A 15,062-nucleotide genomic window follows, 5' to 3' on the forward strand; every position below is an offset into this window, starting at 1 on the left:
CCCCCCAGGTGCTGCGGCACCCTGGCTGTGAATCACTGCACCCCAGTGTCTTCCACCTCCTTCCTTTTGTACCCCCCTCCCCAATCTCTTGTCACACCCTAGAAGTCAAGCCTACCCAGAGCAAGAATCCTCAGTGCCCTTTTCTTAAAGTTGAGGCTGAATCTTCCTGCTCCCTCTTAATCTAAAAAGGTTTCCTGTGCCCGTCGTGTCTGCCTGAGAGCTTGGTTCTGGGCAAAACGGGCTCTGCGTGAAATCTGTATGTAGGCTCTATAGCCGTGTGTGTGTATGGGAGCAGAATGAGGAAGCAGTGAGCTCCTGTAGAGTTTCAGAAATGCATGTGACAGTTTCGTAAGACTTTTTTTTTTTTAATGCATGATAGCTCAGAGTTGGTGCGAAGAGTTCTTCTGGCTGTGTTGAGGGTAGCGATGACCTACAAGACTTTACTTGGCATCTCTTTCATTCAAAAGTTACATCTTTGAATGTCTGACTTACAAGAGCATTCAATTAAAAAAAAAATAGACTTCCAGTGGTACCCAGTTCCCCCACTCCCTCCCTTTCCCTCATACTGAGCTTGGAGCTGTTTAGAAGTTTTCTTACTGTAAACTGTTAAAATAATTGTATTTTCATGCTAAAGCCTTCTAAAACAATCCTTGGTACAGAAGTGGGGAGAAGTATAACTAGAGGCAGCTGTTCCCTTTTACAGGCTTTCTGAACAATTACATTAAGTTCATGCCTTAGTGATAAACATTCATCCTTCTTATGTGAACAGGCATTTGTTTTTCAATGAATGATAAGTAAGCTTAGAAATCCAGGATCAGAAACACCTGGTACACACAGTGAGTGGTGTGGCATGCTGGCACCTTTTACTATCGTTTTGGTCTGTAGAATATCATTTTGGTCTCTAGAATCTCAGTTTCATTTAAAAGGCAAAAGTCTTTATCTGATATGGATGTGAAGAGAATTTCTAAAGGGAAGATAGAGAGAGAGAGAATGATGTGTAAGCAATGCAGAGATGTCACCATGGATTCAATGTTATTAGCTGTATAATTCTTTACATAAGAGGAAAAGGAGGACCAGCACAACACTGAGTGACATCTTATTTTTGGTATTGCATGTGAGTGATTTTTATGAAGTTATCACTGCTTTCCCCAATAAATCAGGTAGTAGCCAAATCCAAGGGTGAATAGAGCCTGTGGGCATACTGAGCCCCAAGCAGGGGAAGCTGACTGCTGAGAGCTGTGTGATATTTAAAGCATCTGTACAATGTACCAAGAGCATGGGTCTCATTCTGACAGCTTTCATGAATAGTTTGTTTTGTGGGTGGCACTTGTGAAGTATTGGTGCTCTTCCCTGTTCTCATCTGGCTCCTGTTGGAAATGTAATCATTTTTATGGAAAAAGGAACTTCTCATAATAAGAACAGTAGAGACAATAGACATTTAAATCTAATAACAAGAAACTAAACTGTAAATAGTGCTTGCAGATTTTGAGAGGTGGCAAACAGTAAAGCTAGCTTTATACTTAATGTCAGGATGTCTGGGCCTGATCCTGAAAGAGGTGAGGTGTTTTGGTATCGCTCTGACAATGCAAAAAACCAGAGCACTCAAGGCAAGTCAGTGCACAAGACTTAAACTGGTGAAAGTTTTCAGATATAAATTGGTTACTTCATTTTTTTTTTCTAAAAATGGCATACTTGCATTTTAAAAATAGATAAGCACTTTATTTCCAATAATCCATTAATTAGTGTATAATTAGTAATAGGGATAAAGAAATTGGTTTCTAACATGGTTAAATTGACAGCATCTTTTTTAATGGTACATTATTGTTGGAATTGAGATGCTCTTTCTGTTTATATGACATATAATGGCTTTTGAATTAATGTAGAGAATTGTGTGTTCTTGCTGTAGCCTTAACAGATTTTAATTCATGTCTTGTTTTAAAAATATCCTAACTTTCAAAACAGCAAGGAAGGGTAATGCAATTTATACTCACTTGATTGGTGTATTGTGGTAAAAAATAAAACAATATTGTGTGTGTTGATCATGACAAGCCAGTTGACCTAAACCATCTGAAAAGGGAAAATCGGTGAGTCAAAACTTTTTTGCCCTCTTCTAAAACCCGACTGCTTTCTTGGGGTTTTGTTTTTTGTTTGTTTGATGGTTTTCTATTTAGCATTAGAAGTCTACTTTAATAGCAGTTAAATCCCAATCCTGCAACTGTGGGTGGCTTTTGTAACCATGGAAAAATCTCATTAACCTTGGCATAGTTCACTGTGGAGATACGGGTCCACCCATATACAATCTACTGAATACAAGTAGCTACCTTGAAGTCGTCAGGACTGCCTGGGTGTGTTTACACATTCATTAACGTGCAGTAACTGTATTTACTGCACAGTAGCACCAGTGAACATTTTTTGTGATGCTTACTGCACAGTAGCCTAATAACACTGCACAGTAGGTTATTAGCCTGGTTTTTGACTGGCACATTACTGCACTGTGTTATTAGGCTACTATGCAGTAAGCTTCTTGTTTTAGATGCACCCCCTGTGTATTTACCGGCTGGATTAAGATCTTCATAGAGAAGTAAAGTAGTTTGTTTTTCTATACTTAAAAAAGGCTGGTTTTAGATGACTGTTAATTTTTCTTAAGGTTATATCATTGGGTTTTAAAAGTATTCTTTCTTTCTGCTTTCGCCATGACACTCACAACTGAATAAAATAACTGTCCATACAGTATTATCAAGTTAAAGCATGTGTGCGTGTGTCAAAATCTCTAATATTTCACCTATAGGAACTTTTAGATCGGGGTGGGCAATTATTTTGGGCGGAGAGCCACTTACTGAGTTTTGGCAAGCCATCAAGGGCCGCGTGACAGGCAGCCAGGGGCAGATAAATATTCATTTTCTAAATATTTTAGGGGCCCCTCGGGCCGGATAGAATGGTTTGGCAGGCCGCATCCGGCCCCCGGGCCGCATTTTGTCCACCCCTGTTTTAGATGATAACTCCACCAACGTTTGCCAACATCAATCGTTCACCTGATTTTCTTAAGGGGACACAGTCCCTTTAAGTAACCCTTGCTCTTGAGTATTAAGTAGAAGTATTTAATCAGGTTGTCAGAAAGGGAAGGGGAGAGTTTATTTCCCAGTTAGATTGAAAAGGTTGCTAGGCTCTGAGGATTAAATGGTAGCATGACAGCATGCCATCAGCAGCCACTTATTTTGAATAATTTGAGCAGCAGCTTAAATGTTCCTGCCAGAGCTGCAAGGCTAAATGTTCTCTGGAGTGAGGCTGTTCTCAGTGGTGACAGATGACAGACCAAGGAGCAATGGTTTCAAGTTGCAGCAAGGGAGATTTAGGTTGGATATAGAACTTTCTCACTAGGAGGGGAGTAAAACACTGGAACAGGTTGGTACAGAGGTTGTGGAATCTTCATCCTTGCAGGTTTTTAAGACCTGGCTAGACAAAGCCTTGGCTGGGATGATCTAGTCGGGGATGGCCCTGCTTTGAACATGGGGTTGGACTAGATGTGACCTACTGAGGTCCCTTCCAGCCCTAATTTTCTATGATTCATTTTGAAACGTCAATTTCATACCATTTCAGCATTCAATAAACTAAAATAAACACTTCTATCAGATATTCAGTTTTCTTAACCTACAATAATCATAATCATGAAGCAGCATTTTTTTCAGTTAATTTTATGTAACAGAGACTTAATTGTGTATCTGCACCTTGTTATTGTCAACAATGGAAAATAACAAATATGAGCATATTATTAAAAATAACGCCCCCCCTGGTTTTTTCCCTTAGTGCTTTGCTCTCTGCATTTACATTGGTCTGCAACATGCCTTTTTATTCATTGGTATTTGCTTTCAAAGAATGAAGTGAGTTCATATGCTTTCATGGTTTTACAACACTGCCGTTGTGCTGATTGGGCATAGTAATTGTAGCGGGTGTAATTGTTGTATTAAAAGTACCTGACATCTGTGTAAAGGACTTTTCCCAACCTCACTATAACCAGAAGGTAAAACATACTCCAGATTACATAAAGTCTCTTGGAGGGAGATAGGCATTCTCAGGTTCATGAAATAACATTTTGTTGTACTGCATAGAAAAATCCTTAAATTGTATTATATAAACCCTTTTATATTGCCTCCTTTCCTTGACACAGTGATTTTTTTTTTTTTTTTTTTTTTTTTTTTTTTCTGGGAAAGGGGCATGGCTTGGGTATCATTGTTTTCCAATCATACCTGACTTCTCTGATACCTGATGGTGCATAGCTCCAAGAAGTCATTAGAGCAGTTTTCTTGCTCTAATGTGTGCTGGGGACTAAATAAGTTCTGATGGAAAGATGAGGTTAACATATAGCTTGTCAGATGAAACTGAACTCTATTCTCTACATTTGGTGGTAAAGAGGTGGGGGAATGGAGGGGGGTCATGTGAAACCACTTTTCAACTTTTAATGTGCCTAAACAGTTAATAAGTAACCTAACTGCTTACTGTGGTTGGCTGGTAGTCTCCACTGGAGTTCAGAATTTGGGAGTGTAATTAGAAAATGTGCACATTACGTGTGTATTGGGTTGTGCTGCCTTGACATATCAGCTTTTTGCTCATAGATGTGACATACTGTCTCACAGCCCAGACTGGTAATTTAGAAGGTAGCTTTACAAGATGGATTGAAATCATTTTTGAAGTTTATAGAAAACTAGTGGAAGGAGCCATTCTTCGCCCAGGTCATTATTTTTGTAATTGCAGTATTTGTTTATTTTCAAAGAATTTAGTTGAAAATTTTAAAATGTTAAATATGTAATGTGGAGTGACATTTCAAATGACATCCAAATGAATAATCTTAATTGAAGAACTTCTTTGTAAACAATGTTTGTGGTGTTTTCCAATTGGTGCCAGTATATACAACCCTCTTTGACTACCAACTCTGGAGCAAGCCACATATAACTGTCTGTGTGAAAAGCATTGTTCCCTTAAATAGTCACTGGAAGCCCCCAAAAAGGGTCAAGTGAAAAGTAACTTGCTTATAATTTTCCTTGGGTGGTATTCAGTGATTTGGAAGATATAGAGTAGATAGGACCAGCTGCTCTCAAGTTTTAAGTGAACGTACAGACATACACTTCATTTTATAGATAGATAGATGATGGTGCTTAAAACTAAATATTTAATATATAAGCCTTCTGGCATAAATCATGCCAGTCCATTGCATGCCTCTTGTTACTGGTGTCTTTAAGCACATTGACAATGGATGACAGTGACTTCAGAAAACTCAAGGATTTTAAGATTTATGTGCAATGTCTGGAAATGCCCTCAACTGTACAGTCCCTCAGTCTGTTGCCACAGTTGTGATAGCTCTGCTTTTTTTTAGGCTTACCCAGATAGCAGATATTGATCTAGGTAATTGGCAATGTTCAAGGTTTAGTGTGAACTGGCAGTAGTCCATGCAAATCCTATCATGTCTGCACACAGAAGCCAGAACATGAGAATAGCTTAATTGGCTGAAGGAATGCTCTTCCAGCAAATACAATGCTTATCTTCATTGTTGCAAGAAATGGGTTGCTACAAACGTAACGTTTTAGGCACAAACTCTTACTTGCTCTGATCTGGGTGCTGATGACCCCATTTCCACTGACTTCCATTATAAGCAGTCTGGTGTTAAATTCATAGAAGTACAGGCCAATGTTTTGAGAAGTGTCTGTTATTTTTATGCGTTTCAGTCTCTGCGTGCCTAACTTAAGATACACCAGACCAGATTCTTTATGTTGCTCTAACAGTATAACAGGTGAGGAAAAAGGCCCTGAGAAATGCCCAACCATAAAGGAATTTCCTGGTTGGTGTATAGCTGCCAGTGCATCTAGAGAAGGTGCAGTGGGGTTTGTAAGGAGAAGGAGGGGGCATGGAGCACACTGTGGTCTGGCTAGTCTCAGCCATCATGATGGTCCCTAAGCAGTACTAAAAACCAGTATAATTTAGATAGAGTAGCCCTGAGGCTGGCCTTCTCTGGAGCTCCAAACACACAGGGCACAAAGGTAGTTCAAACCTGCCTTTCCTTGCCTCCTACCTCCCCTCTCCTTTTTAAGAATGGGGGCCAGCAGTTCCAAAAATCTGGCACAAGGTTGCTTAAACTGGACACACAAAAATACTAATCCTTTCTGAAAATGCAGCCCCATAGGTTTTCTGCTGATGACCTAAAGCAAACCCTCTTCTAATACCTGTATATCCACAATAGGGATTAAACATATAAGGCATTTTTAACAGTCTAAAAGTAAATTGAGTTGTATGCTGTCTTTGACTGAAAAGGCAATTTAAATGATCTGAACTGGCAAACAGTGCACAGAGTTGAGGCAGACTCTGTAGCATTCCCTTTGACCTACAGCAGTCCTGGCTCCTTTCACACGTGGTGCTTGTTGCACAGGATTCCAAGGGTGCGCAGTAACCAGCCTTCTGATAACTCCTTGTTTAAGCCAATGCCCTACTTTCCATTAAAAATCAGTAAGGCGTTTGGCCTGTCTTCAGTATAGTTGCTTCAGTGTTCTGGCACTGAAGCGGAGTACAGAGGTATTCACTCAAATCTGGTTGATGGCTCAGTTACGTTTTGGCTACCATAGAGAGCACTGCCTTTATAAAACATTGTGTTACTTATTTTCCTAAAGACACAAAACAGTGTTTTGGGCTATGGATTTATGAGTTATCTCCAATCAAACATAGCTGAATAGAAGATACAGTATTCTAGGGCACTCTGCATTTGTAGACAACTGTATTTCTGTGGAATATAGTAAGCTTTTAGTTAGCCAAAGAAGAGTTTGCGTAATTGAGTTAGGAATTCAAGACCCTCTTAAACTATCAGTCCTATGTGTATTTATGCAGAAATGCACCCTGGTGTACTTCATCTTCAGTGCATTCTCTTTTGCTTTATATCTTGTGTTGCGTATCTGTCTAGGAAGCAGCACTATAAATATTTCTATCTGATGACAGACAGATACATTCTGCAGAATTTTTAAGTAGAAATGATGATGCCATGCTTCATGAGGTTTAAACATTAAAATGCAATTCTGTAGTTTTGTGTGGTTCAGTGCTGAACTAACTCCTCTTTGAACTGAACCAAGTGAGAAGTATTGTTGAAAACAAAAGGCTAACCTTTTTTCCCCCCTCTCTAAGGCATCCTGACGGAAACAAAATAAATTAATCAAAATAGCTGAAGTACTTGTGCGCTCTCACTGCAGAAAAGGTGAAGGTTGGCTTTGTAGTTAAAGCACTTGACTTGGAGTTCAGAATTCAGTTCTTGGAGGTGCTACAGACTTCCTGTGTAAGTTTAGTGAAGCTTTCTTTATCTGTAGCTCTGTCTTCAGTAGAATAAGGATGAAACTAACTGACCATATGAGGTGTCCTGAGAATTAATTCAACAAAGACTTTGAGGGTGTTCTGGTACTATAGTGTTAGAGCCATACAGATGCTTTGGTAGGGGATATTGGAGCCTGAAATCTTGACAAGTTAAGGAAAAAGACTTTAAAATAATCTTTTTTTTTTTTTTTTTTTTTTTACTTGGTTTAAAGTCAAGGCAGAAAATGAAGATCTAAAGAGCAAAGTATCACAAAAGAGCCAATGAATCATCCTTTGATTGTGCTAAGGATGAGGTAACCTAGTTGCATATGGTTAACGCTTGTTGAGCTTTTCACTGTTTCCCTGTAAGAAAATGTATTGCTGCTCTGCGTGTGAATAATTATTGACTTTGGACACACTTGTAAAGTTTAAAGAATGTACCAGAAGGCATTCTGTTAGTTCATTACTCTACAATCAGGAGTGGTGCCAGCTGTAGTTAACCTGTTCCCTGTACCCAGCTACTTTTTTAAAACCAACTCGGGTGTACCTGAGTTGTAGTTGCATCTTCAGGTTGCAGCAAGTCTTTGAAGTCCTATAAGCGATTCTCTGCCATAGTGCCATGACACCCTAGGATGCCTTGAGATCCTCTCAAGGTTGCTGTGGAGTCCCATTCAGTGTTGGTACAGTTAGGTATGCAAACATGATTCGCAAGATAAACCCAGAGATTTCAAATAGGAATCCATTCTAATTTATTGGGACCTTTCTAAGTTCAACACAGTAAAAAAAACAAGTGAACCAGAGGAGCTGGCACTTTACGAGGAGTGTCTCAAGCCTAAAAAGTTTGAGAACCGCTGTTCTGGGGTTTAATTTGCAAACAATCAATGCTGTGGCAGGGTTGACACAGAAGGACTTCCAAACTAGAGCACGGGCTTTACATTGGCTAAGGCACTGAATATTGTGTGTGTATTTATACCTGATATTGCTTTCTCACTCGCACAATCACACACCTTGTGTGTGCCCCATCCCCATCTGCTCACTGAGGCTAGGGGCACACATTAACAAAGCCTGAGCATGAATTGATTTAATCTTTGCAGGTTAGTCTAACCTGGCTAGGCTAAATCACTTTGTAACTGCACAGATATACAGGCACATACCTGAAGTGGCTCAGGCTAGAAGCCAGGGGGCACTAAAGCAGTCTTCCCTTCCCTTGTACAAGGCTGAGGTGATGGTGGTGTTGCCAGGCCACAGCAGGATTAAGGAAGGGTTCTCCCCCTCCTAGATAACAGAGCATTTATCAGCTCTGTTATCAGCATTTATCACCCCATCAGAAAACAAACAGCCTCTCTCATTAGTTCAAGCTCTTCTTAAACAAAGAAGGAAGAGAGGTGTGAAAATTATGTCTGTGTGATAAAGGTGTTTGGTGAAGGCTCTATGAAGGTTAGACCAAGTGTTTTTCTGTCATTTGTTTAGATATTAAGCTATATGTTGTTGCTAAGAGCCTAATTAAAGTGTAAGATGTAGTAAGGACTTGTATAGATTTCATAGACATTAGGGCTGGAAGGGACCTCAGAAAATCATCAAGTCCAGCCCCCCGCCCGAAGGGCAGGAAGTCAGCTGGGGTCATAGGATCCCAGCAAGACAAGCATCCAATTTGCTGATGGCAGGATATTCCAGACCTTGGGGGCTTGGACAATAAAGAAATTCTTCCTTATGTCCAGTCTGAAACGGTCTTGCAGTAGTTTATGACCATTTGACCTCGTCATCCCTTGGGGCGCTCTGGTGAACAAACGTTTCCCCAGATCCTGGTGGTCACCCCTGATAAACTTATAGGTGGCCATCACATCACCCCTCTGCACTTTCTCAGCCTGTCATCATAAGTTCTGTTTTCCTGACCTCTGATCATGCACAGATCTTTTTCATATTATATTTTGAATGGAAAACCTAGTATTTTAGACAACCCCTGATGCCCCCTTCCCAGCATATGTTCTGCAGTAACAGGAAGGAAGAGGTGTCAGATCATGTAGAAGTATGTGTCAGCAGGGAGTTTCCCTATATGGGGATAAATCTTTCCTCCTTGTTTACTTCTGGATTATCATTCACTTATGCCATCCAATGGGAGCAGAGAATCCAGGATTGAGCTAGAGAAACTAACCCAACATGTTGCTTGTCATGCTGGTTATACCGTATATAGTTAGTAGTGTTTTTTGCACTGTTCTGAAGATATACTTCTGTGTCTTTCAGATTGGGTCTAGTGCTCTTTTATTCTGTGTAGTTGTGCTTGAGTGTGAGTACTGCTCTCTGGGTTGACCAAACAAGTTTTTTTTTTTTTTCAGCAGACCAGTTATACTTATTACAGTCCTACCATTAGTAGTCAACAGTTCTAGCATTTACCTCAAGTGGAAACAAACTTGAATTAGACCCAGTTGTTCTGTACAGTGTTCTCCATTTATCAAGGTATTTTTGAGATTGCCATGAGAAGTTGTCTTGGGGTTTTGTTTTGGTTCTTGGTAGACTGTTACAAGGAGCATTATGTCCCATTTCATCTTTTGGTACCTAAACTATATACATATAATTACACATTCTAGTTGAAGAGAACAGAAGCTCCTTGGGCATAGACAGAAGCAACAATTTTCACCTGATCTGACCACAGGAAGCAGTCTATAGTCATGACCAAACACAAGTGCACAGCTGCAGACTGGTTCAAAAATGGCCAATCAGGGAAAAATCTGAATGAGGGTTCAGATGAAGACATTTCAAACCACAGCATCTTCTGTAACTTCTGTCTGCGCTGCCTCCCAGCCTGTTGCTGTTCTCAGAATGGGAGTGGGGAAAAGGAGCGGAGGGAATTTAGTCTGAGGTATTTTTCAGCTGTTGCTGGAGTGTGGGACATATATTGAAGCCCCCCAAGTGAAAGGGCTCCAGTTCACCCACCCCACCCTCCAGTGCTGGCTGGAGAACCCCTAGAACAAGTTCCCTCTGCTCCTTCCCACCCCCCCCCCCAATTCTGAAAACTGCAGCCTCACAGGGAGGAGGTGCCATTGCTGGGTGAAACTGGCTGCAGGCAGATTTGCCACCCCCCTCAACCAACAGTGAACTTCTGTTTGGTTCGGGAGATTCTTGTAACTCAGAACACTTCCTGCAAAGCATTCTGAGTTACGGGAAGAAGGGGCAGCTGCATTTCTGTCTATGCCTCTCGTGATGACCTAAATAGATATTATTTATACTTCATGATTTTTTATTTTTTTTTGTCCAATTCATTTCAAAGTTGTAAATCCAGTGGCCTTCTTCTTTTCTCCATGATTGAAGTGTAGTTTGTGAACCAGTAGCCACATCTTACTGTGGAGGTAAGATATCTTTAATGAAATCTTGGTCCCCTTGATGTAAATGGTAAGACTCATCAACTGCATTGGGGCTGATTTTTTTTTTTTTTTTTTTTTTTCCCCCTCCCCTGTGAGCAGGCAGTATGGCTAAGTAAGCATAATTTCTTTTAGTACTCTAAAAAGGCATTGAGGTGCACAACTGTTTGACTAAGTCCTTAGAATAAATCCATGTTGGAAGCATTCTTAATGTGCAAAAGGAAAAGTACAAGGCACCTACATTTATTACTTTTTTATAACCTGTGTGACTATTCTGCTTATACCTAGTTAATTAGGGATGAGAAAAGGAAAAATGTTCCTAGTGCATATTAGAGTTCCCTGCGCTTTTAACAGTAAAATAGATTTCTGCAGTGGTTTAAGACAGCGAAGTGTGAAGAATGGGCATAGATAAGAACAAGTAGACATTGCACTTAAATTGGCTGACTTGTGAGGCTAATTTGTAACCTAATAATGTAACATTCAGACATTACACCTTCTATCCCAAAATACCAGGCTCACATGGCAGTATGCATTTTGCATATATCATTTAGGTTCATATTAGCTTCATCATGAATTCTGCTATTTGCTGAAACTTTTTTCATTTTTTTTAGATCAAATTACAAGCTTTGTTCTCATCTTTGAAACTGTCCAGATACAGGAAAATCCCTTCTAATATATTTTGTCTGTATCTACCCTCATGCCCCTCTGCGTACACATGCTAGCAGTAGGGTGCTTCTTTGGACTTGGAGGAAAGCCACTCACCCTTGTCCTATGTTTGGTATTTCCTATGCGGGAATCACAATTGTTTTTGCAGAGGAAGGAAAATACCCAGTGTGTTATATCATCCTAAAAGCAGTGAATGCCATTTCTCCCCCCTGTCAATCGTTCTTATTGACATTGTTATTTTCTGCATCTCAAAAGTCAGATTTTGAGTACTGGACTTTAAAGGTATTTAGGCACCTAATAGGTGCTTTTGAAAATCTCAGCTACATATTTAGGCACATTTTTAAAAAAGCTGTTCTCTGAGTAATTATGTTGAAAACAAGGATTTGTGGGTGTAAGTAAGAAAGAGTGCTAAGGTGTCATTATGTACCTTTTCTTTTTCTGGATGGAAGACAAAAGCAGTACTCCAATTGTATTTATAATTGGTAATATCAAATGTTTGTACTAGTTTAAATGCACGTGTCTATGTATGATTACAAGCCTTTCGGTTATTTTGGGCAAGGCCAGTAAATTCAGACACCGTCTTTGTGGGATTATCACACTTTTACTTAAAGCAAATAAGACATTCTTGGGCACTTTCTTGTATCCTTTGAAAGGTATGTGCAATTAATAATTATTTTGCCTACTACTTCCTTCCTCCTATACCCCATCACAGATATTTTCCTGTTGTGGATTTTTGCATGGCTCAAACATTTTTCTTTGCGTGTATGTGTGTGAATTTTTATTTTTTTTAAAGCATGAAAACAGGAAAGGCTGGTGCTTCCTGCTCATAAAACATAAAACAATACTTCCCATAAACTAACTGGGTTTATAATCTCCTTCTCTGAATACCTTTTTTTTGTAAAGATGAAGGAAACTATTCATGTGCTTTTTAATTTGTTTTGATTATTGAAATATCTTTATTATGAAGTCAGCACTATTTTTTAAAAGAAATGTTTAGTGAGGGCAGGGCCCCTTTCTGTTTTGCTGGCTGTAATATTTGACACATTAATCTAATAATAGGCATATTTTTGTGTAACTATTGTCCCAACATAAACCAATTAGAGAATGCTGCAGAAGATTAACACATGTAGTGTTGAGTAGAGTATTTTCTTGTATGGTCTTTTTTTTTTTTAACACCCATTCACATAGCAAAGGAGCTAAATAATATCCTGACTCTGTTAAAGGCCCCTTGCATTTCTCACAAGAACTTCCTTGTTTTCTTTCATTCTGTGGAATACGAAACTAATCCTTTATACTAGTCTGTTTTCAAATATAAATGCACCACCTTGTTATACTGATGTTTCAGTTCTCTTGAACTTAGGATGAACTATGTTAGAAAATAAAAGGTACATTAGAGTCGGGGAATTGAGCAGTCGTCCTTTAGTGGCTGAAAGAATTACAGTCGCAAATGCCTGGAAGAGAAGTGACATTCCTATAATCACTGACTGGTTCATAAAAGTTTGCAGTTCTAGTAATGGAAAACTTGTTCTATTAAGTCAGCATCCTCCAAGGGAGGAAGAAAAGGATACTTACCTAAACATTTGGTGGAAGTTCTTGGAACAAGCTGAAAAAGAGTCTTCACTTGCCTCCAAGCTAGAAAGTTTGAGAAACTTCTTTGAATATTGAAGGAGAGAGCAAGTTATATGAGAAGGATCTGCCGGAGACTTGGGGGGTGGGGGAGAAAAGAACAGAACACGGGACTCTCCTCTCTGGAGGCTGAATTGAGTCAGAGGAGCGCAGTTGATGGACGGTATCTCTCTTTATATCTCAGTTATGATAGCATAGGAGTGATATAGTAGCTATGGTGGTAGCAAGAAATTACACGAGAGGCAAGGATTTTTGACCAATTACAGTAAAATCTCTGTTATATGGCATCCCTGGGATAAGGGGATTGCTGGTTATGTAAAAATTCTGATTATCAGAAATAACCTAGATGATCTACTCAGGTCCCTTCCGGCCCTAGAAACTATGAAACCTGGCAGGGGGGTAGGGCAGGGGTGGTGTGGTGGAGGCTGCATGCTGAGCACCAGCAGCGCAGGGTAGTGTGTGGTGGCAGTGGCCGCACACCAAGCAGGGGCCGGGGGGTGGTGGCAGCCTCACGCAGAGCAGCAGCAGCACAGGGTAGTGGGTGGTGGCAGTGGCTGCTGCGTGCAAGCTTTCCCCTCCCTGTCCCCCACGTCTGGCTGGCCGCCTGGAAATTCTGGTTAGTAGAGTGTGCCAGTTAGTTAAACCCCAGATAATAGGGATCTTACTGTATGTAGTTGGGATAGACTTAGACACACTTTTGAATGCAACATGTTCTTGTCTCAAGAGAGCTGACAAAAAACATCTTGCATTCAAAAGCTTGCCTAACTCCATCCCAAATGCATAATCCAATAAAGGATGTCGCCCTAAGAAATCATTGCCACTCTATAAACCTTTGGGTAGGACTGTCCTACCTTAATGGCAGGAAACAGTGGTGCTAACAGCATTTTCCTACACAGCAATCAATCCTACTTTTTTAATGTACTATTTTTTTCTCTCTTTTTTTTCCCCCCTCTCCTTCCCCCACTAGCTGGTTAGCCTGTTGCTGATTGGAATTGCAGCATGGGGGATAGGCTTTGGACTCATTTCTAGTTTCCGAGTTGTTGGAGTGGCAATCGCAGTGGGGATCTTTCTCTTCCTGATTGCTTTGGTTGGATTGATCGGTGCGGTGAAACACCATCAGGTGTTACTCTTCTTTGTATCCTTTTTGATGTGGTACTTATAAGCCGGCAAGCTGCATTTGTCTTACCAGCACACTGACATAACCTACTCATGGACAAGCACTCGGATGTGGTAGGCGCTGCCCAAACTGGACAGAAAGACTGACAAAAATTATAATCTACATAAAATCTCATTCCTAATCTGTGAGCCACCATTTTATCTCTTCTTAAAGCACTTTGCTCTCATTTATCCTGTGCAGAGGTGTTGGGTTTTTTTTCCTGTTTTGTTTTTTAAATGAGCTGTTCCCCTTTTATTTGTATGAGGAAAGATGTGGCTTCTGTAAGAGCCACATTACAGTGTTTAAGAAGTCATTGGTGCCTTTTTCTGTGTGTGTTCCCTTACCCAGTTAAATCACAGATAAAAATAGGGTGAACATTTAATCTGTTATCATTGAAAGAAATAATGACTCTGGGGTATGTAGCTTACCAGAATTGTTAGATGACATGTCTGAGTAAGTATACATTTCTCAGGTGCCAGTAGGATTTTTGCACCCACGTGATGTTGGTTCCACTTACTTCAGTTATCTTTTTAGTGCTGTTACATTTCTCTCTTTCTCTGCTTTCTTTTGCATCCAGTCATTAATTGTCAACCCAAATTAGAAATGAGCTTGGACCCAGTGCTCTGCTGAAAGAGTGCCCCATTAAATTCCTGTTAATACTATGCAAGTAGTTTCTTGTGATGCCCTCTATGTGATGTAAAAATTACGGTTCGTTTCTTTGGAGGCTCACGAATAATAATTCCTCAGGCACACATTATTTAGCAACACAAAAGGTATATTTGCAAATAGGGTCAGAGTGGAGACAAAAGACCACTCTGGCCCCGAGGAAAACTCTTAGCTAGCTTTTATCTCCTTCTCTTGGGCACTTGTGCAGAAACAGGAACTCTTACAACTCATTTCCGGTTCATACAAACATACATGAAATGACGTCACGTCAT

The 15,062-nt window shown here is 40.1% G+C and overlaps 1 protein-coding gene and 1 long non-coding RNA gene across 2 annotated transcripts in view; one reads left to right on the top strand and one right to left on the bottom strand.

The window, feature by feature from the left end:
• The window catches only part of TSPAN13 (tetraspanin 13), a 24,420-nt gene that overhangs the window by 898 nt on the left and 8,460 nt on the right, over nucleotides 1-15,062 (top strand). Inside the window, exon 2 of the mRNA XM_019534173.1 lies at nucleotides 13,936-14,103. Within this exon, the coding sequence (XP_019389718.1) occupies nucleotides 13,936-14,103 (168 nt within the window). The remainder of the gene's footprint in view (nucleotides 1-13,935; nucleotides 14,104-15,062) is intronic.
• Nucleotides 12,126-13,481, bottom strand: LOC109309435. The gene is made up of 2 exons (XR_002100911.1): nucleotides 13,357-13,481; nucleotides 12,126-13,310 (listed from the first exon to the last, which is right to left on the bottom strand). It is a non-coding gene; the product is annotated as an uncharacterized LOC109309435 (long non-coding RNA).

This window comes from Crocodylus porosus, unplaced genomic scaffold, assembly GCF_001723895.1.
Source record: "Crocodylus porosus isolate Cpor-Errol unplaced genomic scaffold, CroPor_comp1, whole genome shotgun sequence".
Taxonomy (NCBI): domain Eukaryota; kingdom Metazoa; phylum Chordata; order Crocodylia; family Crocodylidae; genus Crocodylus; species Crocodylus porosus.